Genomic DNA, 27,673 nt, shown 5'->3' with positions numbered 1-27,673 from the left:
AGACTCTTTCCGATCGCCTATGAATACGTTATCTCGGAATAAAAACTCACTCTTAAAATCGTAGAGCTGCGAGTACCTGCAAGATAAACCGCAATTCTCGTGTGAATTTAAACGAATGAAACGAACATCGAAGAGTATCATCGATGTCTTTCATCCGTCTCGAACTTTATGGACAGCGGTGGAAAGTATCATGAAATTTATACTGATATCGGTTTAACAACGTTGCATAGGGTGGTCTGCGGTCACGTTTCGCTCCTTACGTATCTTTTACCGTCACTCTCGTTCACGCACGAGCTTTCATTTTCTCCAGTATCCAAATGGGGGCCTTGGTGTATTTTTAAGACGAGCCCAACAAAGGCTATCCACGGTGTTCGCGCCGTAGAATCGTAATGCCGCGGTGTATTTCGCGCACGTACACTAGTACACTTACACACGTGCGTACCACGATATCCCTGCACGGTATGCATAATACGACGGCTAACATAATGCATCTATTGTTGGACGAGAGAACTCTCTCTTTCTCACTCTTGTTTACCCTAAGGTAAATAGGCGACGATCGCATATACATAGGCGGTTACATAGAAAACGTTTTAATACTCATTTGCATGCATTCAACCGGCGTACATGGCGCTTATATACGGTGTTTATAGAATCACCGTCTAGACGAGAACGTCTCCTCATCTTGAATAGCCTGGTTTTTTTCTTTTTAGAAGCCCGTAGGTGCGAGCTACAGAATGATTTACGACTGTTTGTCCAATCATTGGGTAAAAATTTGGAACACAGGGTAACGTTCTGGACGCGGAATTCCTCCGGGAATAATTACCTTTGTTAGTCATCCGATGAAGAAGAACACGTGTTTTCATTATTTCGTAGAGAATGCAGCGTGCGACGGAATTTTAAGAACATATTTCCGTGCGCGAATAACGAAGCTGTTACTCGTATACGAACTATCTTCTAAGCTGTTATTTGTGTATCAGCTACTGAATAATTTATCAGTTACTAATATTAGGGAATTGTCAAGTTACAAACCAGTTGAATTCTAGATCTCCTTTTCACGATTTTGAGTCAAGCAGAATAATCAAATGGTATGCAATTTTTTAAGTCATCATTTTCAAAACAAAAATGCAGCACTGTCGTGCTTTATAAATGACGTTACATACGCATTATGCTTATGCAATAGAAATTCTTATCTCGGTGAGGCAATGGAATTGAACTTTAACCAGAAATTTCTGACAATTTGCACTGACATACGCAACCGTGACGAATACGTAATTGACGTAATTTCTCTCTCGTTGGTCGAAAAAAGGTGTGAGTCGATGTGGTCCATTTATCGCTCGCACCTATCTTTTTGTCTTCCTGCATTTTGGCCAGTCACGAATAACGGAACGCGCGATATTGTCGACATTATGAAGGATTAATCAGCTGTTTTGCTTGTTATTCGTGAACGTGCGAAATTTAGTATACCGCTAATTATGTAAATCTGGATAATTCCCTCGTTTTTTAATCAATGTCTTAAAGAACGAAGATTTTACCGCAGTTTACAAAGTTCTCGCGAAATATAACGCGATTGCGTAATAACTGAAGCGTGTAGAAAGTGACAAAAGTGTTCTTGGCAAGGAAATTCTCACGACTCGGAAGAGGCAGTCTACAACAAGGTGTATAAAGCTGATGGAATGGCCGGTGCACCATGTTACACGCGTCTCAGCTGTATAATTAAGGAAATTAACGTGACACGATCAGAGATAACTCTCGTCCATTAAGCAGATCCCACTCGTACTGGAAAAGATCCCATACAACTGAAAGAAGAAACGCAATCGGTACATAGTCTCGAAACGAACTTTCTTCGTAGATACGTCATACTTTGACAGTCGTAATATCTATTTCCTTGGCTTCGCACCTGTCTACCTTAAGGCCATCACACGTATACTTACCGGTTCAATGTGGTTGTACAGGGAAACCATCGTGTTGTTCCTCTTCTTGGTCGAACGATCGATGAATCCGATATGTGGTAAAGTGATATCTTAACAAGAATTCTAGACGAACGATAATCGAGTATAAAGTACTAATAATGACGATGGTCGATACTCGAAGCTACGCGAAAGTCGATCATCGGTGCTTTTACATGCGATAAGCGACGAAAATTTATTAAAAAAAAAAAAAAAAAGAAAGAGGAAGGAACCACATCGAAGAAAGAAATTTCATATAATTATTTGTGAGATTAACGGATTTCTTTTCATACAGCCTGTATCTAGGAATTTATGTTTAATAATAATGTTAGAATAAATTGAGAAGCGTGTAATTTAATTGAAGTATATTTTCTCGTCCACCTCCTCGTATTTATTACATTAATAGTTATCGGGTTCTTGCGCCGTCACTCTGATAATCGTTCCGTTGACAACCTCGAAGGAACTTGCTTAATAGCGCGCTTATAAAACCGGATTGGTTTTTCTCTTAATCGTAAGGTCCCATAATTATGTAATTATACCTTTTTTCACCTTGCCTACGGTTCAATGGCTGTTACAGTAGCCTCCACAACATACCGAGGTTCAACATTAAAGCATCAAGTAGCGGAATTGATTGATGCAGTGACACTCAGCTCAGTGACACACTACGTTCTATCTTTTTAAATAAATACCCGCGTTAACACCTGAACGATTTATGTTGATTTATTTATCACCTTATTAATTATATGCTTAACGTTATAGAAATCGGATAATGCGATGTCCGCGATGATTAGTGCGCATCACGCGAGCGAGAATCACGCAACAGTGTCTAAAAGATATCTAGAGTTATGAGAATTAGAAGAAGAAACGCATACATACGAAAAGACAGAATTGAGATAATAGAAAATAATCCACGAGAAGAACGTCTTCCAAATTCCTGGAATAAGGATTCTAGAACTATAAGAAACATATGCTAGTAGTCCGAGGACTTGATAGGGTGGAGTTGAACCGCAACACTGTAGAAAACGTGACATGATATCCGCAAGCTATATTGCATATATACACGTAACTGCACACGATAGATACTGAACACATGCGTGTGTTCAAGGTAAATGTGTTCATACCGTTACTTCCGGTCTCCGATACCATAGATGTATTAGGATATGCAATCAACGATGTATCACTTTGTAGTACATGTACCGCTTTCCGTACGATAGAACTTCATTTAAAATGTCTTACTAACGATTCTGGCTTTAGCAAAGATCGTTAAAATAACGAAGAAAGTATCTAACGTCTCAAATAATTCTGCTTGTACCTAAAAAATAAAATATCACGCTTGCGAATGAATTATATCGTCGATTGAAAGAAATAATTATGTTTCAGCTTCGTTCAGGAATTCGCTTCACCGCCAGCTGATGGGATAACTTTGTTACTTGAGACACTTCGCGGTGTTCAGTTAGCCCAAAGCTCACCACCGTCTTCCGGTCACACGGGTCCAAGGGTGGGTACCAGAAGAGCTGCACTGGACGAGTTGGGTTGCGTCGAATGTCTGGCTGCCTGCACCGAACGATGCACCGACGCACCGAGGCTCCTAGTGCAAGCCCAACCCGGTCTTCTTGCTCTGGCAGTTTGTCTGACTAGTAGCTTGAACCGGTCCCGAGTCCTAGCTCTCCAGGTAACAATCGTCACTTCCGTTCCAAGCACCACGGTACTGTTAATCAAAAACGAATTCAGTTGGAATCGTACGTGTGGTATATTTCACATATCGCGTACTTCTCTCAGAACATAATTCTTGCATATCTTCCTATCATCTCACAGTACATGTATCTTATATTAACGTCACATAACGTTAACAAGTGTTAACAGTTCGAAAGTTGGACACTTTATTTATTTGAACCGATTAGTTCGCCGCAACCTTCGCTTAGGTTTGATCTCGGAATTAAGTATATATACGTATATAGATAATAATTATATCTTTAGTTTTCGCCGAATGCTTTATCGCGTGCCTTTATCGTTCGCTTTTATCGCCTTCTGACCGTTTAGCAAATAGATTCGCGTGCAATCTCTTCTAAAATGTACTACTAACCAGCGCAATAAAGTTAGCATCCGAGCTGTGACGGAATGTGTGATTAACAGGAGAGGAAAAATAAAAAGCAAACCCAATGGGGATAGAGTGGGTCAAGCTTCTGGCACTTGGCAAGATGATCGTCTCTTATGTACTATATCTGACCCATTCAGATAATCGTAAGCGCGCGTATCCAGCAAACTCGGTCCACTTGACGGCTGGGGCCCCGTTATTTCGAGAGTGTACGCCGTCGAGAACCAGTTTTTATCGTCTATCCAAACGTTATTCGGCCGGCTTCATTTGCAACCTCATACACGCCCCTATATTCTCCGCTACTTTTTATTTCCTCCACCGTCCGAGGAAGTGCACCTTGCCAAGCATCGCGGTTACGATCAGATGTTGACTAACCGAACTGGATAATTACTTCCACAGCACGTGATCACAGAGTTACGGCACAGCGAGAATATAATGAGAATAAAGAGATCGTTATCCTGTCGACCAATGCTACGAAAACTCGCGATTCTTATTTTCCATCATACGTAACTATTAATTACGTGCTGGTTCTAATTTCATTCTCACAAGAAATTTAGTTTGCGCAACTCTCGATCGCGATAGACGAAGGGAACGAGTTGCTGTTTAAGCGGCAGACTCAAGAATTTATTACAAGTTTCTCTGAGATTGTTTGCTTCTTCCAGTTACTGACAAAGGTCTGCCAGACACCGGGTGGTCACGCAGTGGTCTCGGAAGCTGTATCTACTCTTAGGCTGAAATATGGCGAGGGTGGAAGATTCCGTTTCCTCGCTGGAGCTCTCCTGGCTCCCAGAGCAGCGATTGCACTGAGAGTCGCAGGAGTTTCATTCCTAAACGCCTTCCTGAAATCTGCATCGCGAACGCAAACCAGATTGTACATTCAGGTAACGTATATCGATCGAAAACTGATAGCTTCATAGGGAATTTCTACGATTAGAAATTATAAATTATATTCGAGAATCTTTGATGATATCTTCACAATTTCCATGACGAATAACCGGTTGATCTGTTCGTCATTAGGCTGAAGCCTGCGAAGCTGGACTGGAGCCGCAGGTCCTTCAAGAATGGCTGAAAGAATTGGACGGCAGGGAGGAGGACGCTTTGAACGATCTCCTACATAAGGAAGTTCAGAAATGGTCGCACAACTGCGTGGACGTGGACGCCCTACAGCGACGAGTTGTACGTGCCGAGGAAACTTGTAGGATTCTCAGTAAAAAAGTTTCGGCTCTGCAGACGCAACTTCAGCAAATGCAATTGGAGAAGTTGAACAATTACAACCTGGAGGATCGTGAGAAGATGACAGTGCTTAGTACGAAACAGTCGCCGAAAATGTCCTCGAACGCCGAGGACGAAGGCATCAGCTCGTCAGAAAGATCGAGTAGTCCAGAGAATACGAAGCACCAATCGCGAACCAATCATCAGAAAGTCAGCACGTCTCCGGACAACGATCAGGAAACGACGATAGACGACGTGATCGAGGAACTGAGGATTATCGTGAAGGACGCGGAGCAAGAGATCGGTGACAAGAACCACGAACAGAATCGGATAGATCATGCGGATCAGGACTTTTACAACGAGAATTCTTCCAAGACGAAGCTACATAGAACTAATTCGAAGGTTTCGTTAAATAATTCCGATACGTACGTTTACGAAAAAGTCTTGAAGAGAGATCATCAAACGGACACGAAGATTTTGAAGTCCAACACCGGTTCTAATGTGTCCCAAAGCGTGATCAAAGGTGAACAGGTGACTTACTTTGGTAATGATCGGGATTACAGTACAGATTCCAGTGGTGGAACCAGGAGATTGAACGGTGAAACACGCAGAGTTTCGAAATCTTCTGTGGAAGGAAGCGTGAAGATCGTTGTAAAGGGACCTGACGTGGAAGAAGCGATCGTTCCGACTATTCTACATCCTCAACCGCCTAGAAAATCACCGCCTTGTTTGTCGGCCATCATGGCAGTGAGGCACTGTGACTTTATCGACCAGGAAGAGGCGTTCAATTCTCACGATGAAGATATCGAAGACGAAACACTGGGTGATGGTAGCGATTCCCTTCTCAGTGCTTCTCGACTGAAATATAATGGCAAGAATCAAGCATACGAGGAACAAATCAAAAACACCGAGGTCGATCATTTCCAAAAGCAGTGCAACCGGAAGGAAACAGAAAATACCAGTGAACGTAAGATGAAGAAAAGCTTCGACGATCTCCGGTGTTTCAGTGAAAACGAAATAAAAGAGAAAAAAACGATCAGGAACTACGAAACATCGTGCAATACGAAGAACAAAACGACGAACGAGACGAAATCGAGTAACAGACAAACAGACGGAATTTCCCACAGACATAGCTCGAAATATAGAAGCGAGGTGGAAAAGAGGAAACTTCTTCGTAGATCTGCGAGTCACGATTACCTCGAATCAAGTGCTTCCAGCCCACGATCGAAAAGATCCAGTAAAAGTAGAGTGGAGAATCACATTAGAAAGTTTGAGAGCCTGAACTCTTTCGACGAGCATCGAAGTCTTCAGAGTTACGGAAGACGCGGCAGCTCGGAGAATTTAAGCAAACAGGAGCAGTTTTTCGGAGAAGAAAACTCGAGAAGTAGGATGCGCAGGTCAGAGTCGTTCCATCACGTATCTCATATCGCTAGAAAGGATCAGTGCTCGTCCCAAGGAGGAAGTGACAGTGGATTGTTCTATGTCACGGACTTCAACCTTGAACCTCTGGTAACGCGGAGACCCAGATCCATCGAGGCTCCAAAATCTCCCAATCTACTAACCAAATCTTTGGATAGGATCGACGAAGGTCTAGACTCGATGATCGATATTGTAATCATGGAGGAGAAAACTCAATGGAGTTCTAGTAAATATCAATCCAAGATGAAAAAGTGTCGAGAAGAGAGGGCACTAGTTAGATCGAAGTCAAGTAGATTAGAAGACTCGAAGAGTTGCTTCGAACTGACATCCAAAGGGAGGAAAGAAGAATCAAAAAGTAAACATTTAAAAAGCGATGAATTTTATTCTGGGCATGTGAGCAATAAGCAATTAAGAAGTGACGAGCTATACGAGGAACAGAGAAATCGAGAATGGAACGAGCTTAATTCTTCCAGGAAAAATGAATTAGATCTTGACTGTACTCCAATGATACTGATGAAGAATGGCGTCAGACATAATTCATTCTGTCAGAATGAGAATATTGGTAACAGGTTCTTGAATAAATCGATGGATTCCGGGATTTTCGCTGGACGAACTTACGACACATTTGGATTAGGAAAAAATCGGTTTAATGCTGGGAAATATTCGGGAAATCAACAGATGAAAGAAAGTCCAATTGGAAGAAGAAACACAACTTCCTCTGCAAGTGGAAATCGTGGAAAAGTCACTGATGTTGTTTCAGGGCTTTATTAAAACTATTTGAATATATTCAAATTTCCTGATTCTGCTCATATGCTCACAGAAGACATTGTATTATAGATTGGAATATATTCTTGTACAGGTTTGAGAGAGTTATCAAAAAGCTTTAAGCGATTTTTACTTAATATTTCATAAACGTTTCGTATTTCTTTCCTCACACTCGTTACATGACGACATCGAAATTAAAACGTAATATCGTTGTTTGTAATATTTATCTTAATTCGCAATTCAGCCAACACACTACTCCAATGTTGCTACGTATTATTGGCCAATTGACAATCTAATTTATATTGTAATTAATACTGTTGATAAATCTGGTAAACATGTACGTTTCAGTATGAAAATAAGTATTTTGGTGATGGAGCGATTACACGATTTTAATGGACGGTGTGCAATATATCTTTCTTTCAAATAAGTATGTATCTTTGTAATTAATTAATTGCGTTAAAGAAAAGACTGTAATTTATAAACGTTTACATAGGCGTGTACAAATTATAACACATAAATATTTACACAATATATTATTTATTTCTTATTGGTATAACAAGTGTAAAAAAGGCAGAAATATAACATACTTCATTTATGTATAGCAAGTCACATATATTTACATCTTAATTGGTACTGAAATTGTCAAACATTTCATTTTCTGTAATTTAATTTAATAATACTGAAAATTATCCAACAACGCTCTGAGATGTGTATGTCACTACTCTAATGAAGTGCTTATTTAATCAATTTGAATTTCACTTCTTGAAAGGAGTTGAAAGCAAAGTTCAAAAAGTTGAAAATATTCTTTACTGTTTAACTAGCTGTAGCATGTAACAATGTAGTTGTAACTTCATTAAGCTCATGGCATGAACGACTACTTCGGTGAGTGATTTCAGGACTACTTAACATTAATGGTTCGTGCGACTTATCTCGTGTTATTTCCAACAGTTGTTGTGATGTTTTTTCTAAAAATAGAAAACAATTAAAAAATATAAGTTCTCGTGCGAACATCTTACCTATATTAAGGTGGATATATTTATATTACCTTGGTGCGTCGATAATAAGTACGATAATTCATCCTGGGTAGAAATATATTGGAAATCTTCTCCACAGGCTCCTTTAAGTACAGCAATAACATCCGATCGTGGATTGTAAAAATATAAACCTTGTTTTCGATTGTTAAATTCATTTATCAATGTTGCTATTCCCTGTAATCAAAACTTATTACCATAGGTACCAGTTTATTACTTTACTATATAAAATTTTATTACTAAATTACTTACTTTTGCAGCAGTAAAATCAGCTCCTAAGATATATCTGCAATCAACTACAACTGGAACTTGACAAGAACCTTGTTTTATACCGGCATTGCCGACTGATTTTTTAATGAAGTCTACAGCTGGGAAATAAAGACTATTCCCTGGTGTTACTAAGAGATAGTCGGCCCCAGAGTTAGTCTAAAATGTACACAAATCATATATATTTAGAAATACATGATTCTGTAATTTTACTAAATGGTTTTTCATTTGTTACTAACTTTACACTTATCAACATGTATTGTAGGACGTGCAGAAGGATACAATAAGAATATAAGATTTGTCCCCACACCTAATAAGATTCCATACTCGACACCAATAATTAAGCAGAACAAAAAGGTAACAAACATTGGAATCAGATCTTTTTTGCTACTTCTCCATATGAGCTTTACAACTTGATATTCAATCATGTATATTACTGCACATATAATAACTGCAGATAAGGAAGCTAGACAAATAATATTAATTTAGAGATATTAATACATAAAACATGAATAAAATAAGAAAAATGGCATTACCCTTTGGAATAAAGTAGAAGTAAGGAGTAAGTAGGCTGAGAGCTAGCAATATTAATATTCCAGTGTATAAACCACCCATTGGTGTTTTTACACCACTAGCATGATTCACTGCAGATCTACTGAAGGACCCAGTAACCGGCATTGCACTTGCGCAAGATCCAAGAACATTACAAATTCCTAAAGTAATTAGCTCTTGAGTGGCATCTACTTTACCACCATTTGCAAAAGCCTTTGCTATTGCTACATTCCCAAGGACACCAATTATAGGTACTAATGCTATAGATGCACCTAGTTCTGAACACATTTCAGTGAAACTTAAAGTCTCATTTTTTACTTGTGTAGAAAAAGGAGGCAACCCAAAAGATGGAAGACCAGATCTTACAGGACCAGTAAGGATGAATGGAGAACCATATTCAGTAGAATTTAATTTGTAAGCAATGGTAGAACAGATTATAACAATGACAGCATTTCTAGCTGTTGATAATAACCATATCATTTTTATCAGTATCCTTTGATATTTAGTTGGTTTCTCGTTATTTGAACATAACTTGATGTCCTTCATTTTCTAAACAATAAAGACACCTTAATTTACTCCTATAATTATTTAAATAATGTAACTAATAAATACTTACCCTAAATAATAACAGAATAGTAATACAAGAGAAACTCATCCCAGTATCCCACCAACTAATCTCATGAATATTTTGTAATACTTTTGTTAAAGTATCTAAAAACCCTTGAGAGGAGATTTTTAATCCCAAAAGTCCCTTTAGCTGAGAAACAACAATTATAACAGATGTTGCAGAAGTAAAACCAACTGTGACTGGTATTGATATAAAATCTATAAGTACTCCTGGAAAACATTTTGCAGTTTAAAGTAAATATCAAATAATATTATACTGCATAAATATTGAGTAACATAATCAAATTACCTAGCCGTAAGAAAGCCATCAGTATTTGTAAGCAACCACACAAAAAGGCTAACAATACTGCGAAATCCGCATTTCTACCTTGGACATATTCATGAGTCATCAATGCCATAAGAGCAGTGGGTCCAATTGTGATATCCTTGCATGAACCAAATACTATATATACCATAGCTCCCATAAATGCAGAGTAAAGACCATACTATAGAACACACACACACACATATATTTTGTTATTTTAAAAGTAACGAAATTAAAAAAATAAATTAATTGTAAATTTTTGTTCAGGAAATAATTATTTACCTGAGGTTCTAGGCCGGCTAAAGTGGCATAAGCAAGACCTTGTGGCATAACAGTGAGCCCGACGGTAATGCCAGCGATAGCATCGTTCAAAAATTTTTCGGAATTATAATTTGGTAACCATGCCGTAATAGGTATACGTTTTTTAACAAATTTATTTAATTGTCCGCCTTTTGAATGCCATTGTTTTTTGTCTATTGCATCGAGAGCCATTGTAAATTATGTACCTTTATAAAAAATAGGAAGCCGGTTAATCTAGACACTAAACAGATTAATTAATTTTTTAAAATAGTAATCTTTACTTGAATGCCCAAAAAATTAGTTAATTCAAATTATTTTTCAAATATCCTTTTCAAATTCACAAAATTCTTACTGGTGGAAGCTGAGATTTTCACCGAAGCGCAGCTTTTTACGCTCACTAATGTTTTTCAAATGATTGTTGAGTTAGCATGAATTGTAATATCATAATGCAACAGAAAAACCTATCTAGAATGTATTTAAATTAACGGTATTCTCATTTCACGATTTAACGAGGAACTGAAAGAAACCGAAGGCCTTTTGGCTGCTTATATACCCAGACACAGTGCAAAATTTATCTCACGTTACCGAAGGAAAAATCTCAGCTAGCCTTCGTACTTTTTGCACCAATCGCCAACAATACTAATTCTTATTCGATGTAAAGTAAGAATATATGTATATTGATAATTTCAACGTTAAAACAATTCCAAGTGTGATAATATAAATTCTCCGAAAAAACAGATTTATCTGTATCCATATAGAGATTTTTTTTTGTAAAAATTTGTCGACAAAAATAATGATTAAATAAATGATAAATCAAATGTAGAAAAACAAAAAAAAATAATGTGCCTTACTTTTTGAAAATAGAAAATATTATTTTCTGATTTTTGCTAATATTTTAAAATATAGCGAAAGAACGATAACATTGGTAGCAATCGCACCGTTATCATAATTATTCAAGAATATTATTCACACGATACATAATTATCAACGATAATAACATATCTACAAAATGGCATAGTTTCAATTTCACCGGTGTTTAAGGTTACAGTAACTATAGATGCTTTTTTTGCCATTTTACGTATCATTGATCACTTATCCTGTTCCGATACAATATTTCACAACATTCTTCTGAGACCATTTAACTCCACCGACTTAATTAAAGGGCCATAGCTACTTGACCCTTTTCATTGACAACAATCGGACACGCGTTAAAAAAGTATATAAACGCGGTCATACGAATTTAATTTTTATATCTGTTTGTTATATCAATATGAACTTTAAACATTATATGATTACAAACGTTATATGAAAAGGAAATACATACCAATTATGTAGTACAGTGAATAAGATAACATACTTCTGTCGAATGCAAGTGTTACAGGGCACACCGTTAATTATTATAAATTATTATATTTGTATGTGTCATTTTCTTGATAGAGATATTGATTGCCTATGAAACTGAGTATAACCTATTACAGGCTCTGAGTTAACACGATATCATAATTTTTACAGCTTTATAACAAATTTATGTAAAAATGGTAAATACATATGTACTACTTTCCCTACGACTACGACAAGATCGTATACGCGCCGAACACGATCTTATATAAACTGAGCCTGAGAATCGGCATTTCGTTTGTTGGGGATGGTCAGAGAGAAAGTGCAGTTCGCATATTTATCAATAGAGGGACTGCATTTCTACTGCAGTCGGTAATTTAGGAAGAACAAGTTAGGCTTGTCGTTTCATCGAGTGACAACCAATAAATTTCTAGTGTTTCGAAACGTCCTTCGAGGGGGGCATTATTTGAATTTCGAAAGCTTATTACGATTCTAAAATAACAAATTTTTCACATATACGATAATTATTGTTAAGATAATCGAACGTCGTAGTATCAAAAAAATATGTACAATGAAAGGGCTATATAAACGAGACTTTTTTCTTATTCACTTTGAAAATTTTTCTTTCGTTTGCATTTACGCATCCTCCTGTCCATCAGTATTATGGCGTCCTTTACTGTGGTCGGTTGTTCCTCCTAATGTCTGTAAATTAAGTGGAAGAAAAACTTACGCTGCTGAAATTTCTGGTTTAATGCTTTGGTTGCCATCAGAAGATTAATTATACGGTAACCGGATAATTATCATTATCGTAGATGTAACCATCACATTATTTCCAAGTTTAACATTTAGATTGATGTCGTACCTATTCGATTTCAATTGCGTCGTAATTGTATTTATTGTAATTGTTTTTAATGTTCGCGTTAATTATGTATAACATGCGTTTGATACAAATTCATTGACCAAAGTGATTGTAATTTTTATCGTGCTTTTTGTATGTTGTTCGTAGGATAATTTCAGAACTTTATGTGAAGTAACATATTATATCGAACGATTATTTTTTTGTTGTTTATTACTTCAAATTTGCTACTGATCTTAGGTCATTTAGCGAATGTAATTTGTGTCAATAGGACATGCGGGAAGGTATCGCCCATTGGCGATTCATTAGAGGTATAATGTGTTTAACTATTTACTCTATATATATTTTATTTTTAATATTTTGCATCGTCCTATTATTTTGTTTCATAATATTATTGATTGTGACTACCTACGTTCAATATTGAGATCATACCTGTTATTCATATATCATTTACAATCTTATGAGCATGTATTCCTTTAATCTGAATTCTGAATAAAATAATGTATTATTTTTTTGTCAAGAATTATATTTTGTTTTTGTAACTAAATTTGTAATAGGTAGAATGGATTCCACTGATACAGATTTAGAAAAGAAATTTCATACAGAGCAGATGGCCTTAATCGGCAAGATGCATAATATGCAGTGGCTAAAAAGTAATTCTCAGTTATCAGGCCAGTACGTTTATATCTATTTTATATATTTTGGTTTATTTAGGTTTTCTTTATTTCTATATCATTTCATATTATTACTTTAATGGTTATTAATATACCTTTTATTGTAAAAACTTCAATAAAATATATCTAAACAAGTGGGATGTTTTCTATTGATGTTATATTTAATCATACCGTTGAGTGCTATTGTGATGTCCTTTGTTATACAATTAAAATTATAACCTTGCAAGCAAGTGATATTAATCAATAGTAGAATCTTTTATATCCAAAGAAAACATAAAATATTAGGAAATTATTCATAACCGTATTTCCTAATGTTCTGTATTCATCTTTTATATTATAGCATAAAGGCACTTCCAGATGGAAAAGAAACAGTAAATAACACACTCAAAACTAAAGTAAATGAAGGAGCACAAGAAAAAACTGAAGTTGTCTCAACTAACAATCTTTCAAACAGTCCTGAATTAAATAAGATTGATTCTATTTTAAATAAAGATATTAATGAAAACAATAATACTCTAAGCAAAGATACATCTCAATCACCTTTAGAAACTGTTGATTTTTCTCAAAAAGATATGGAGACTGTTTGGAACGAAGATGTTAATGTAACTAATACACTATTTCCAAATTCGCAATCTTTGGTAATGCAAAGACTGGATGAACAGGAGGTAATCAATACGTCTTTGACAGAGGATATTGTTACAGTTCAATTAGAGCAATTTAGACTTAATGAAGAGGAAGATAATAAATCTGACAAATTACATAATGAAGCTGATAGCAAATGGTATGTAACAGATTAATTTAAGAACTTATTTTCTTTATTGTGAATTTCTCTATGTTGTATCTGTATTATTTATGTAATCAGGGATAATAGTCATCATAATATATCTAACTTACCAAAATCAGACAGTGATGTGGATAATCAAGTAAACTCAAAGCAGTGTCATGATAATAACAATAATAATGAAAAATCTAAAAGTCAGTCACCATTGGACACAAAGACAAGTATACAAAAGACAACTCAAAAAATTAATACTAAAAGATTGAATGATCAAAAGATTAAAAAACAGTCAGGTGAGAATAAAATTCCTTAAACTGACTAGAATATCATTGTAAGGAATTTGCAGTAAAAAAAATGTCTTCTGCTTGCAGGCTCTTTGAAAGAATCTTGGACTCCTTCGAAACAAACTTCTAAATCTAAGGATGACTTATTAAATTTATGTAATGATAATATAACTTCAACTTCTATGGATTCAAAAAAGGTAGCTGTAGGGACAACTCCTAAGCTTAATGATAAATATAGCAAAGTCAATAGTTACAATAAAAATTTAATCACGGGAAAAGGAGCACGAATGAAGGAGCAACAGTTTTTTAAACAACATTTTTCTACATTTAATGATAGTGGTAATAAAAGCAGATCCATAGAGGGATTAGATGAGAAAAGCAAATCTGTTGCAACAAAATTAAAACCAAGTAAAAATGAATCAGACAAAAAAAATAATGAAATAGATGACATAAAAAAATGTCATAAGATTCATGTAACGCGTACTCAATCATATAATGTCCACTATAATAGAAATAAATCTTTAATAAAGTCACAGCAACGATATTCAAAAAATGCAACTAAGCCAGAAGAAAATGGTTATATTAATAATTCATCTGGCTTTAATAACAGTATTAACGTGTCTAATTCAGCTGAGAACGTATCAAGAAAGAAGTGCGAAACTCAACAACCTTTAGTAACTAAACAAATTAGCAGTATACAATCCAATCAGAATGTTTCTGGAAAAGGTACAAAGAATTCAAGTATCACAGAATGCAATATAAATGAAAGAAGTTTAATAAAGACAAATCCAGTATCAAACAAACGAAGTTACGCAAATTTAACTAATGCAAAGAACAACAATGAACGAAATATTAAAGATGATCAGGCATACAATCAGAAATTTAAGAAAGATTCTAATATTTATAGGCGATCTTCCGGTATATTTCAGACGCTTATCAAGGATGTAAATGGGAAAATGAAAACAGATGATCATAAAAGGAATATTACAGATAATAACTTAACAAAAGATTATAGAGTAAATCGTATTAATTCAGCAGATACAAAGATGCGTTCTCAATCTGAAGGCTCAAAGATAACTGTATACTCACATAAGACAAGTAACGGTGCTAGTAATATAAAGACTGATGCATTAGATTCAACTGCTATAAATAATGTACAGTCTATAAAATCATTAAATTCTTTTCCAAGTAGTACCAAAGATTGCACAAGTATATATACATCATGTCATACACCACAAGAATCACAGATTTCACAGGCTTCTTGTAATGAAACTGAAGTACAATTTGTGAAGACTGAACAAGAAGATACTAGTAATAATAATAGCAATAATAAAACAAGTACTAGTAATTCAGAAACGAAATCAGTTAAATTTTTAGATAACATTCAGGAATTTAATATGGCACATCATTCTGTAACATCATATTCTGATAATTCTATGCATCAAAGCAAGCCTCCAGCAAATTCATTTTATTCTGATTTACAAAATACACCACATACAAATAATGCTCAACAAATTGAAAACCACCAAAATGTACAAAATAGAAGTTATTTCGATAATAATAATGCTCAATATAATAATACAACCACCAGCAGTCAAAATAACGAACGAGATTTACATCTTATGGATTTAGTACATCAAAAACCAGAACAAACATCGCATATGTCACCACAAAGCATATTGTCACAGAATAATTCAAATCCAGCTATCGCTATGGGAAATGGATTGCCCTATCAAAATATGCCTGCTGTCTATCTAAATCAGTATAATAATGCACAAACTGTACCAAGAAAAACAGCTGACAGTACAATCATCCCTCAAAATATATTAATTCCAAGTACCTCTTCTTACAGTATAGAAAACCAAAACATGTTGCAAACTGATCCTTCTAATATTCTGATGCATAATACTCAAACGTCAGTTCTACCACCATCAGGTTTTCATAATCATCCTATAACTACACAGCATAATCAGTGGAATTTGCCTCTTCCAGATATGTTTCTTTTTGGAAATGTGATAAATCCTGCCCATTCTTTGAACATCCCAATTCAGAATTCCAGACACATGTGCAACGCGGATTTCAACAACATCCAACAAACGAGTTACTTGCAACATCCGTTATTTTATGTCCCACCAATGTGTATGCAAAGCTGGAATCCAATGATACAGTATCCAGCACGATTATTCCAAAATCCTCCATATAGCAATTGCACCACATTTCCAAATCAAGCATTACCACCTAACAATTTGACGGATTCTATGAATTGTCCTGTATCGACGTCCGTACAGAGCAACTTATATAAACATTTCCAGCCGATGCAACCTCTGGAAAATGCTCCGAGCTTTTCTGTCCCTGTAAAACTTGACAATTATATGCAAGGTTGTAAAACGAACAGTGTCAGAATGAAGGCTAATACTATGGATGTTCACATAAGAGCTAGTCAATATCGAACACCTGTGCCAAATGAGTATCAAAATTGTTCTCAAGATAGTCAGCTAATGGTACCGTTCTCATACGCAGTTACAATGGATCCTATTGCGAAGAATGGTCCGTCGAATATGCACATGCAGGTGAATCAGAAATACGAGCCACGCGCTTTTAATTCTACTAGTTATCAAAGAATTCCAGAGACCTACCCTACGTACCACAATAATCAGGACTCTAACAACAGGAAGGATGACGTATCGAAAAATAATTCCGAATGTATACCTATGGTATCACCAAAAGAATGTATGTATTACGGAATTAATTATTCGCGGAAGACTGATACTATGCAAAATTCATCCATACAGTCGGATATGAAATCCGCAACTTACAACATGCACGCTGTTAACGCGCAGCATTACATCCCTCATTTTCAAAAAAATACGACTTACCACGCATCTTCAAAAGAGGTTTCAACCAGGCTAAACACGGGGCGTAACATGCGCAAAACAATGGATCAGTAAGCCTAGAAAAATGGTGAACAGTACCATGCATATACATTTATTTCTTGTTTTCGATAGATAATTACAGTTATGCGGTACAAAAAAGGTGGTTGCACATTTACCTTACGATTTTTCATCTGTTTGTATCATCGTTATCTTTATATATGTATATGTATGTACATGTATGTATATCGTACAAGTCAGTTTTTTAATTAATCTAGATATAATATCACATACATCGTATTAGATGTCTCGCACTATTAGAAGATAGTTTTCAAAGTTGAGAAGCTTTAAAAAGAAGTTTATATGATACTGCCATTTGTTGGAAATATTACGCGATAGTTCATCTTGTTTCCTAACGTAACAGTGTGAAAGTAGCAAATCTATTTTCTAGATTTCCTTCAGATATTTATATCCACCATGATTATTAGACATTGATGTTACTCGTTACTTCGATTCTATGTACTTTTAAAACAATAATCAAGCGCTTGTTACGAGACGTTTCACGTCGTGTAATTGGCACGATACACGATGTGTAATTAGATGCAAATTTGCAAAACATTTTTTAAGTTCCTACTATCGAAAGTATTATGGCGACTTAGGGTTTAGTTCGCATTACAAATATTTTCGTTCTTTCCTTTCTTCTTGAATTCGATTCCTTGGTAGGTACATGTGATATCGTTACGATGATAATTTATGCTCTAATTGGTTACAGTGTTAAATAATTTCGTTTTTACGACCTAATATTGGCAAATAATTTTGTTTACTTCATTGTTTCTTTCTGTGTTATTTGGAGGCAAAGAGTTTTATAATATATATATATTTTTGTTTAAATATTGCTTATATTGTTAAGAAATATCATATAGTTTATTTTTCGAGGACTTACAAGTTTTTACAAAAGAAAACGTAAACTTGCCATATTTGGTAGATGTTATATATATATATATATATAAATATATTATAATCCCTCGACATATTCTGATATGCATTTATAACCACAGTATTATTCTTTCATCTGTATTATGAAATGCACGTGTCAATAGAATCTCTTTGAAATAGATAAAATGAAGTAATTTCTGATGAATTATATCATTGCTGGTCGATTCGTATATCTTTATAAAAAGTTAAAAAAAAAAACTTGCGAATTATCATACAATTCATATATACATCATAAACATACGTTAATGTTCATTACGATTTTATACGATATCGTTGATAGTCTTACAATTCAATTTCAATATTATATTATATATATATATATTAAAAAAACAAAAAAGGAACAAAAAAAGAGGAGCCTGTAGAAATTGCAAATATTTTGTTGAAGATCCAATTATCGGTATCTCTATTTAATTTTCATGCCTTAAATTTAGAGTTCGTTTCAAAGCTTCGTACTCGTTAGTTCACTTCTCGTGGCACTGATAGCTATCCCATTCGACATATCTATTACTTCTGCACCAATTTCTTTAGCTACTTTGGTCGTGCTCAATTCTTTCAAAATAGCTACGAGCTCGGCATCGGTATTGACCACATCGATCGTTTCTTTGGAGAGCGATTGGATACTTCGTGCGATTTCCTTGGACGGTTGTAGCAATATCAAGAAATGATTCTGTTCCTTAAAGTCTCTCATTACCATATTTAATCCCTGTAAATGTTACAAATCGAGGAATTTGAACAAATTAACGAATTGTGTTCAAATCTGTCCTAGATCTTACATCTTTGAGCGATTGTTGAGCAATCGAGTTATATCTTTTCTCCATTATCATCGTAATATAAAAATCTCTGCTATTTTCTCTGTAAACGCGATTAAGAAAAAAAAAAAAAAAAAAATCTTTTTGTAAGAAGGATGTGAAAGAAACGGGAGAAGCAGGCTCGAAGAAGTAAAATCCAGGCCAAATTCTTAATCCGCTATTTCAGATTATTATACATACATGCGCCGCAGTGAAATCAATTTTATCGATGTGCTTGCAGTCTAGTACGACGATTTTCGTGTTCTTGAAATTTTTCAGTAATTTATGATGATCATTAGCTAAGTTCTCTAACAGGTATATCCTCAGGTAATCCACCGCTGGGAACAGCAACCCGGCGCTGGGACGCACGAGGATGTAATTTAACGTAGGAGTCTGCGGTGAGAAAGAAAATAAAATGGGGATATTTTTAAAACAATAGCAATCTCTTTATCAAGTCTTTGTCAATCATTGTTATGTACTTACATTTCTGTATTCGATATATATTGTCGGCCTGGCGTTGAAATAAATTAATATTGCCAGATCAATTGCCACTCCTATTAAAATTCCCAATTCAACACCGGCGAATAAACATGCGAAGAATGTTGTGAAAGTCGGGATCAGATCTCGTTCTGGAATCACATTTCTGAATCAGTATATTTTGAAACGGTTTATAACGATGTTATCAACATTCTCCGAATGACCCCGATATAGCTCTGTAAGCTTTCACCCCATTGTAAGTTACAATTCTACTAATTTCATTTATTATTATTATTTTATATTAAGTTTGAGTGATTTTTTTTACTCACTGCTGCATTTCCAAATAGGTCGTATCATTTTCACCTCGACCATGAATATCACCGCACAAACTATCACGGAACTTAAGGTCGCTCTTGGAATGTAATAGAAATACGGTGTGAATAAGCTCAGTGCAAGAATGACTAGAATGCCTATAATGGAAACCTAATTTGCATCACATATTCGCGAACGTTTATAACCGTGAACGTTTCATCGTTACCTGTGTAGATACCGCCCAAGGGCGTCCTTACGCCGGAAGCATCGTTCACGGCGCTTCTGGAAAACGAACCAGTGACCGGCATGGAATTGAAAAATGATCCAACAACGTTGCACAGACCCAAAGTTAACATCTCCTGAGTAGCATCGAGCGACTTTCCTCGTGCTTTTGTTAAAAATATAATTAGCGTTTCGAAGAGTATCGAGAGCTATCGGAAAATGAAATATCGCTTGGAAACTTACAAAACGCCTTCGCGATGGCAACATTCCCAATGATCGAGATCAAAGGAACGATTATAATACCGGTACCTAAATTTTTGCATATATCGAGGAAAGTTACGGTTTGATTTCCAATGTTTATCGAGAAAGGTGGTGGAGTAATGGAGGGTAGTCCGGCCTCGACGTGACCTGTAAGAATGAAAGGTGCTCCACCGTGACTTTCGAAGACGTACGACGCCACGGCGCATAGAATTACGACGAGGGCGTTTCTACCAGTTCCAAGGAACCAGATCAGTTTGCTTAAAATTTTATTCGAGACCTTGGCATCTTTGAGTATCTGGAACGAGAAGGAAATAAAAAGGAGTTGTATGAGTATGTATGACTGGCTCGTTTTTCTCGTTGATTTTCTATCTTCTTTTTTTCTTTTTTACGTATTCATAGCGCACACGAACTCGTTTTGCTAGCGATAGAGTCCATGGTGAATTACCTTCAAGGTTAATAGAATTAGAATGCAGCAGCAAGACAAGATCAGGTCAGGGATTCTGGTCCGGTGGATGTTGTTAACCAATTCCCGCCAAATCTCGATGAAACTTTCCCCGTGTATCTTCAAGCCTAGTAAGCTCTTGATTTGACTGCAGGCGATAATTAGACTGGCGGCTGACGTGAATCCCGATACGACAGGTATGGAAACAAATTCCACCAGAAATCCCAGTCGAAGGATTCCGAGAACTATCGTAACGATCCCTGACAAGAAACACAGGAGGATAGCGTACTCGGGAATACCTCTGGAATACCATAAGAGCAGAAATATTAAACGTTCGAACACAAACGAACCGTGATTGCCAAAGCTACAGAAGTAATTTGGGGCCTCGCGTTTCCGGGATCAAAGAGTAAGAAGTGAAAGGCTATTCGTCAAAAGTTGCAAGTATTTTTAAACGTGATTCGTATGATAAAAGAAGGTACAACATTATTAAAGTAGGTGGATCTCAAGACTAAGGCTGAAAGGAAGTCAAAGTAAGATAACTGCGTTTCAAAGGATAACAGCATCTTTTCAGCCGTTATTATATTATATGATGGCTCCAATTGTCTGCTATGATATACGCAAATTCAACCATTGTGTTAGTCAATTGAGATGGTTCATTCACAGGCTTGAATCTTAAATTAAGTCTAAAGGAATAATGTTTCCGCGAGAACGTGGACAGCTTACCTCGCGTATGTGTATGTTAGCAAAGAGATCAACGCAGTTGGACCAATATTAACTTCTCGGCAGGTACCAAAAATTATGTAAACGAAACTGCCAGCAAACGCGCTGTAAAGACCATATTGCGGTGTCAGACCTGCCAATCCAGCGTACGCGATCGCCTGAAATTATATCAAGCTTGTTCGAATCGGATCGGTTATGGGATTATGAAATAGACATCGCGAAACTTTGATAAGACTTTAATTCACGACGATAAGATCATGAACTTTGGAAAATACCTGTGGTATCAGGGTCAGGCCCACCGTGAAACCCGCAACCAGATCACCCAATGCATCCTTTGTTCTGTACAGGGGTAGCCAATTCAGAACAGGAATTCTGTTCTTCAATAACTTTTTGAAACTGAATCCAGTCATGTCACTAAAATTTTCTTCACCTCAGCCAGTCTTTCTTTGACCTGAACCAAACAATTTCAGCACATTTTAACTTGGAATCCTGAAAACACGACGCACTCCGCTGACTCAATTTGAATGGCAGACCACGACGAAGGAAGAACTTTGAGTTTGAGCTTCAACCGACTCTCTGTCGTACTCCATCGGCGTGTCTTCTTGCTATGCGAGCTGCATCGTCTCATTAATTGAACGCGTACCCCCTTTCCATTCAACGTCGACGAAATGAGCCGGCAATTAACGGATCTTCGAGGGACAATTAGTAAGTATAGCAAACGGTTTGACGTGCGAAGACACAATTTACAATCACCTGACCGATGCTCACGTGAAAACGTTTAAGCACGTGATTCACCAATTTCTTCATCTAACAGTTACCACGAATGTGCCACCTTAGTATTTTATTGCGCTGTTCTTCAGGATCTTTTATTTCAGTTTCACCTTTCTCTGTCACTGATAACGTATCGCGATAAGTGGTTCGCCATAAAATGTGAAAAAAGAAAAAGAAAATGGATATCGATGAATGGAACGTTTCTTAGACGGAAGGAACCTACCGATTGATGTATCGTCTTGTACCTGTTCTGTACACTGATTGAATCTACAGCTGTTTCACACGTGCCTGATTCTCCCACCATTGTAGTCTGGAACTGCCGATACGTCCGTCAGAATTTGAACGCATGCGTCGATCCTTCTCTAAATTGTCACTGGGTTTGGCAAACGCAGATTGTCGCTAATTTACCTAACAAATGTTGGACGTTCTTTCCATCGCCCTATATCCGGATTTTCAGCATTCTTTTGAGCTTCCCGTTGGTTGTTCTCCATTCGGATAATCATCTGCTCTTCTCTTTATTTTTTGAACTAGCCCTTTTTGCACACATCCTGTATTTTATATAATTCATACTTATATTCATATGCGATCATTTACATCTGATCGTTTAACATATTCGCAGATTTATTTGATTTTATCAAGATATATTATTTAAGTATCATATGGAGATCTTTTCATATGTGCCATCAATAGTATTTTGTTGTAAGTAGCTGTAAAATGTAAAATTGCAACGATGCAGCATCGCTAGTCTCCATCGAATAAGTTCTACGCTTGTTTGTATTAATACAAAAATTAATAATTTACTTATTTACTCATATATCAAGATTTATAATATATTATATTTTTGTTGTATTTTTAATGTATAGGACCGCAACGAAATAGCATTTCTAGTTTACACCTGGTCTCACGCGATAATAAAATACAAAAAAAAGATGTACAAAAACCACGATTCGTCGCAAACGATAGTGATCAAGGCACTCCAATCATTGCAGCGTAGTATGACGGTAGCTTATTCTTTGGAAAGAAACATCGTTACGTCAATCGGAAATAAACATGAAATTGTTACAAAAAACTATCGTCAAGCAATCGTGAACATCCGATTGTTCCAGCACGGAATTCCTTCCGCGCATTATCGCGGAATGTGTCAGTGGACATTGTCAATCGACAACAGATACGTTCTGCTACACTTTTTCACGATTCTTTTCTTGTTGTTTTTTCAGTAGAGTCCTTTTTACCGGTGAGTTTCTTGTCCCGAGAGAATGGTTGAAATTCTTATCATCGAGCGCGACACATCGTGTGCATGCCTGTAATTACAAGGACGTTGCGTGGTTTTGAACGACGATATGTTTTGCATGTTAACGCGACGAGTGTAACGATGAATTCATGAAAGTAAAGCAAAAATTATCAATGTTTTATGGGAAAACATAGCACGAAACATTTTAACTTTTAGATTTATTTATTACCAAAGTCAAAACGTAACGCATCTTTAATATATATAATGTTGGTCGATGATATTATTCTTAAAAATTGAAGCAACGATTGAACGATAATTTGTTTTATCGAAAAAGGTGCTTAAAATATTCATGAAGCAGTACGAAGCTTAAATAAATAAATGAATAAATAAAATATATTCGTGGACTAATGTTAGTATAAAGTTTATATAAATAAATAAATAAAAAATGTTCAAGACCGAGTATTAGCTCGAAGTTTAAATAAATAAGAAAAGAAAAATAATTTGTACCGGTGAATTGAATTGAATGTATGTTATTTCTGATGCTTGTAAACGAGTATCTCGAAATAGCAAAAGAATTTATACATGGTAATTACAACAACTAATATTTACGTTATAACGAAGGAAATAATTTTGTCTACACTTGTGAATATTACGAAATTGTAGTCTCACGTTAGAACATGTTTGAAATACGCATACTCATGTTGAGACAGCTTGAACAAGACTACGTTTAGCTGTAAGCAATAAATCAATTGTCATTTGACAATTGGAAAGGGAAAAGACAGGAAAAATTATGGATTATGTTCTTAGTATTGTATTCAACAACTGAACGCATATCGATCTGAACATAGAAAATAATTGCCTGGTTGTTAATTTTTACTATCATATTTATTACGATGAAACTTCCAATTTTGTTTTATTATTGAATAAGAAATAGTTGGAACAAATATAAAATGTGTTCGTTCCAAAGACAAAAATCTGGATTTATTTATTTATACAATTATTTATTTACATTATATTATTAATTATTTATTTATATAATATTTGGATATCTTAAAAAATATCATAAAATATGTACACAGCTGTTAATGACTGAAATTTGAATTTAAAATTACCCAAGATACTTGCGAACAGTATGAATTGAGATCATTGGGTAAAATCATAATTTTTTAATTTTTAATTTTAATCATAATTTAACATTGGGTAAAATAATTAAATTATGATTAATTGCGATCAATTTGATTTTGCTTTCAAATTAAAGCCGTAATTATTATAATTTTATTTTTACAATCTCTTAACTAAAAGTTCACAAGAATCACGATAAAAGTGTAGAAAAATATTTTATCACTCGAGTTAACGCTGTTTCCAAAACATCAAATAATCACATTACACGTCATATTATCGTCTCATTATACATCTTGGAATTTACACAGTTTTTATTTCTCTGTCTCGCCAATTTTCTAATGTGTCTCTATTTTCCATAGTCCACTTGCTTGCCCATTGCTTCAGACTATGTTTATATTTTCCTTTATTTGCAGGGAAACTCACACGTTCTAAAATTATCTGTGCTCCGTCATAGCTCAAACATGTAAATCAAAGTAATTGTTCAAATTATCAATGTAATTAACTTTATTTTCATAACCTGTTCGTCGCAAGTCAACGAAGGTCTTGGTAAAGATACAAAAATTGTAATAATAGAGAATTTGTAACATATTTGATCATTTGAATGGATAGATTGGTACAAATTGAAATGTTATGTTTTCATGGCGTTATCCACTCTTTAATCAGGGATATTCCTGGAAATAATCGAGGCTCCCGATTGCAAATTACTGGCTGACAAAAAAGAGAGCGATCTTGGGTTGTCTAAGATTAGAGAGATCCTTCGTACCCGTAAGTCAAATTTACATTTTAATTTTCAAGGTATAATATTTCTTCTTCGTCTATTTCGTTTTGTTCTTCTGTTTTGTACGAATCATAATTTTAACATCATTTCTGATTGTTTGTCTCCTTTTTAGAAGAGAAAGCAGCAAAATATTTTTTGAAAAATGAGGACGACGTGTTCTTTTCGATCGGGAATATTAATAGAAAGTAACAGTACATCTAACAGATCACAGACAAAATAGACATCGATGAAAGACGTGATGCAGCGTGTAAGGCGCATTTTTCTCAAGAAGTTCAAGTACAGAAAATGAATAAAAATTAACATTCTTGTCTCTCACTATACTTTATGTATTATTTATATTATATTTATTACTATATTTTATAGCGACAAAGTAAAAATCCAATGGAAAGACTTTCGTTCCCCGTATTTAAAATTAACATTACTTAAAAGATAAAATCGGTCACTTTGATAGAATAATAATACATAAATGTAACTTACAGGATAATAAATTTGAAATATATGTACGAGTTAAAAGTGACTCAGCCTTCGCTGTACATAGCACCGCTTCTGGTTGAGATATTTAAAAGGACACTTCCCAACTTGCTAAATTAATTCTGGATGAGCGATGTGAATTTTGCTAACGAAGTACAATTACTATAATTCTCAAATATTCCTTTGGAAGGAAGGTGGAAAATCTACAATGGAATTTTTGTATGAATTATTTTGGACTATAAAGTTATTGGTGGTAGGAAGGCTTCTTAGGCTTATAAACATATAGAGATATTAACGTGTACAACTATAAATAACTAGAAGAGATAAAAACATAGATGTCCTGAGCATGAGATGAGCATAAGAAGAAATTCTGACTAGGAATCTAAAATTTTGTATCTAATAAAACGTGCAGGATATCTGTGCGTAACAGTAATATTATTGAATTTAAAATTAATCCTGCACTGAAATCTCTCTATAATAATGTAAGTTAAGTGCAATTAATATTGTTCTTACGTCGCGTGAGATGATCTGTGTGACGTCCCTCATGGTCTGGCTGCCAAGGCCCACGCACCGTTACACAGACCCTCGATACAGACGAACTTAAGTCACCACCGCAAACCGAATCCTTTTGACTTACTCTCTATTCATGAAAATATTTTCGGTTTATGGATAGTCTTTAAATTATCCTTAGGTTTGCACGCTCTTACAAATTATGAAGAAAGCGGATGTTTGTCTAATGGGAAAGCAGGTTTTTTCCATAAACAAGGACACCCATGAGCCACGTTGTCAGGAGACTTCCTCCTCATATTTTCATTTATTAACGTTGGCTATAACCAATGGGCATTACGGATCGTTATCCTCACTATCGAAAAGTGTGAAAAAACGAATCCGCGTTCTTAGTTCAAAAGACACATCCACACCGAGCTTTCCTCCGTAATAACACGAGAGCAAACTTCACTGTTGCTACAACCTTAGAGCAGTCATCTAACTGTTCCTACATCCTTAGAACAGTCCTCTTAATAATGCAGTCATCTCAACTGTTCCTACAACATTAGGGCAGTCATCTCAACGGTTTACACGACATCAGTTCAATCAACTCTCAGCTTCTACGATTCCGGAACCAAGTCTACATCTACCAATCTATATCACACACATAAATAGGTGGATATCGAAATAAATTTCAAGAAAATTCGAATGGTGTCCGGGTACTGATAGAATATAATACGTTCCTGAACCTGGAAATGTAACAAGCGCACTCTGGTGGTATATTTTTAAACTAAAACTTAAAGTTACACCATTTCGCGCGGTATCGTATTTTGAGTAAAATATTATGCAGAAAGATTTTAAAAGTTATCATTGTCTTTTTGAAGTGTAGAAGATAGTAGTTAAGTGCATAAGTGTTACGATAAACAATTATATTATTAGACATATTCATATTACAATTGTAAGATATCGCTTGTTACGGCGCGCTAGACGGTCAGTGCGACGTACCTTTCGGTCTGACCGCCGACGCCTATCTCTCATCAAACTGACCTGCAGTAACCTAAGGAACCACCATAAACCGAATCTTTTCAACTTACTTTCGATTCATACAAATATTATTCGGTTTATGGATGGTCATTTGAACAGTCATTAGGTTTATTGCACTCTCTTGTTAATTACGGGGAAAGCAGATGTGTCCCGTTAAATGGCGGGTTTTTCCCAAGAACAAGGACACCCATGAGCCAAATATGCAGGAGACTTTCTCCTCGCATTATGTGTATT

General features: G+C 35.5%; 4 protein-coding genes and 2 long non-coding RNA genes across 13 annotated transcripts in view; 3 read left to right on the top strand and 3 right to left on the bottom strand.

Moving 5' to 3' along the window:
- LOC132913512 (uncharacterized) overlaps positions 1–8,172 on the top strand; it is a 50,103-nt gene extending 41,931 nt beyond the window's left edge. For 3 of the 4 annotated variants that reach the window (XM_060971916.1, XM_060971918.1, XM_060971919.1), the window contains 3 exons: positions 3,327–3,618; positions 4,704–4,922; positions 5,059–8,172. In XM_060971916.1, coding sequence (XP_060827899.1) covers positions 3,327–3,618; positions 4,704–4,922; positions 5,059–7,443 — 2,896 coding nt within the window. In that variant the 3' untranslated portion in view covers positions 7,444–8,172. Of the gene's footprint in view, positions 1–1,363; positions 2,009–3,326; positions 3,619–4,703; positions 4,923–5,058 lie in introns of those variants that run through there. The other variant, XM_060971920.1, reaches the window with a different exon arrangement.
- LOC132913519 (uncharacterized) lies at positions 2,297–4,027 on the bottom strand. The gene is made up of 2 exons (XR_009659398.1): positions 3,717–4,027; positions 2,297–3,654 (listed from the first exon to the last, which is right to left on the bottom strand). It is a non-coding gene; the product is annotated as an uncharacterized LOC132913519 (long non-coding RNA).
- On the bottom strand, positions 7,956–12,178 carry LOC132913514 (sodium-independent sulfate anion transporter). Of its 2 annotated transcripts, none has more exons than XM_060971921.1 (9): positions 11,843–12,178; positions 10,501–10,724; positions 10,204–10,399; positions 9,904–10,124; positions 9,272–9,836; positions 8,975–9,201; positions 8,721–8,894; positions 8,483–8,645; positions 7,956–8,402 (listed from the first exon to the last, which is right to left on the bottom strand). In XM_060971921.1, exons 2-9 carry the CDS (start codon positions 10,708–10,710, stop codon positions 8,251–8,253), a joined length of 1,908 nt encoding a protein of 635 aa, XP_060827904.1. In that variant the 5' UTR covers positions 10,711–10,724; positions 11,843–12,178; the 3' UTR covers positions 7,956–8,250. The 2 variants fall into 2 exon arrangements, with proteins under 2 accessions (XP_060827904.1, XP_060827905.1); XM_060971922.1 differs by lacking the exon at positions 11,843–12,178 and adding an exon at positions 10,800–11,269.
- A 59-nt stretch (positions 12,179–12,237) lies between these two features.
- Positions 12,238–19,647, top strand: LOC132913511 (homeobox protein 2-like). Of its 4 annotated transcripts, XM_060971912.1 has the most exons (6): positions 12,238–12,641; positions 12,984–13,023; positions 13,270–13,387; positions 13,727–14,167; positions 14,249–14,457; positions 14,536–19,647. In XM_060971912.1, exons 2-6 carry the CDS (start codon positions 12,987–12,989, stop codon positions 17,394–17,396), a joined length of 3,666 nt encoding a protein of 1,221 aa, XP_060827895.1. In that variant the 5' UTR covers positions 12,238–12,641; positions 12,984–12,986; the 3' UTR covers positions 17,397–19,647. The 4 variants fall into 4 exon arrangements, with proteins under 4 accessions (XP_060827895.1, XP_060827897.1, XP_060827896.1 ...); XM_060971914.1 differs by lacking the exon at positions 12,984–13,023 and having other exon boundaries at positions 12,239–12,641; positions 13,274–13,387; XM_060971913.1 differs by lacking the exon at positions 12,984–13,023 and having other exon boundaries at positions 12,239–12,641.
- Positions 18,216–22,547, bottom strand: LOC132913515 (sodium-independent sulfate anion transporter-like). Its single transcript, XM_060971923.1, has 10 exons — positions 22,305–22,547; positions 21,812–22,225; positions 21,540–21,694; positions 20,820–21,117; positions 20,357–20,669; positions 20,118–20,279; positions 19,909–20,049; positions 19,586–19,731; positions 19,304–19,495; positions 18,216–19,017 (listed from the first exon to the last, which is right to left on the bottom strand). Exons 2-10 carry the CDS (start codon positions 21,944–21,946, stop codon positions 18,754–18,756), a joined length of 1,806 nt encoding a protein of 601 aa, XP_060827906.1. The 5' UTR covers positions 21,947–22,225; positions 22,305–22,547; the 3' UTR covers positions 18,216–18,753.
- Positions 22,548–22,723: 176 nt separating this feature from the next.
- On the top strand, positions 22,724–26,391 carry LOC132913518 (uncharacterized). Its single transcript, XR_009659397.1, has 2 exons — positions 22,724–25,425; positions 25,551–26,391. It is a non-coding gene; the product is annotated as an uncharacterized LOC132913518 (long non-coding RNA).
- The last annotated feature ends 1,282 nt before the right edge of the window (positions 26,392–27,673 follow it).

The sequence above is a fragment of the Bombus pascuorum genome, chromosome 13 (genome assembly GCF_905332965.1).
Source record: "Bombus pascuorum chromosome 13, iyBomPasc1.1, whole genome shotgun sequence".
Taxonomy (NCBI): domain Eukaryota; kingdom Metazoa; phylum Arthropoda; class Insecta; order Hymenoptera; family Apidae; genus Bombus; species Bombus pascuorum.
The sequence above is the reverse complement of the archived record's forward strand: the minus strand, read 5'-3'. Positions and strand labels throughout refer to the sequence as shown.

Coding starts and splice junctions, on each gene's coding strand:
- LOC132913511 (XM_060971912.1), top strand. CDS start 12,987: ATGCGGGAAGGTATCGCCCATTGGCGATTCATTAGAG. Junction 13,388..13,726: donor AATTCTCAGTTATCAGGCCA/GTACGTTTATAT, acceptor TTTATATTATAG/CATAAAGGCACTTCCAGATG. Junction 14,168..14,248: donor AATGAAGCTGATAGCAAATG/GTATGTAACAGA, acceptor TTATGTAATCAG/GGATAATAGTCATCATAATA.
- LOC132913515 (XM_060971923.1), bottom strand. CDS start 21,946: ATGACTGGATTCAGTTTCAAAAAGTTATTGAAGAACAGAATTCCTGTT. Junction 20,670..20,819: donor TAATTCTATTAACCTTGAAG/GTAATTCACCAT, acceptor TTCTCGTTCCAG/ATACTCAAAGATGCCAAGGT. Junction 19,496..19,585: donor TATATATCGAATACAGAAAT/GTAAGTACATAA, acceptor TTCTCACCGCAG/ACTCCTACGTTAAATTACAT.
- LOC132913514 (XM_060971921.1), bottom strand. CDS start 10,710: ATGGCTCTCGATGCAATAGACAAAAAACAATGGCATTCAAAAGGCGGA. Junction 10,400..10,500: donor TAGCCGGCCTAGAACCTCAG/GTAAATAATTAT, acceptor TGTGTTCTATAG/TATGGTCTTTACTCTGCATT. Junction 8,646..8,720: donor CTGATTTTACTGCTGCAAAA/GTAAGTAATTTA, acceptor TTTTGATTACAG/GGAATAGCAACATTGATAAA.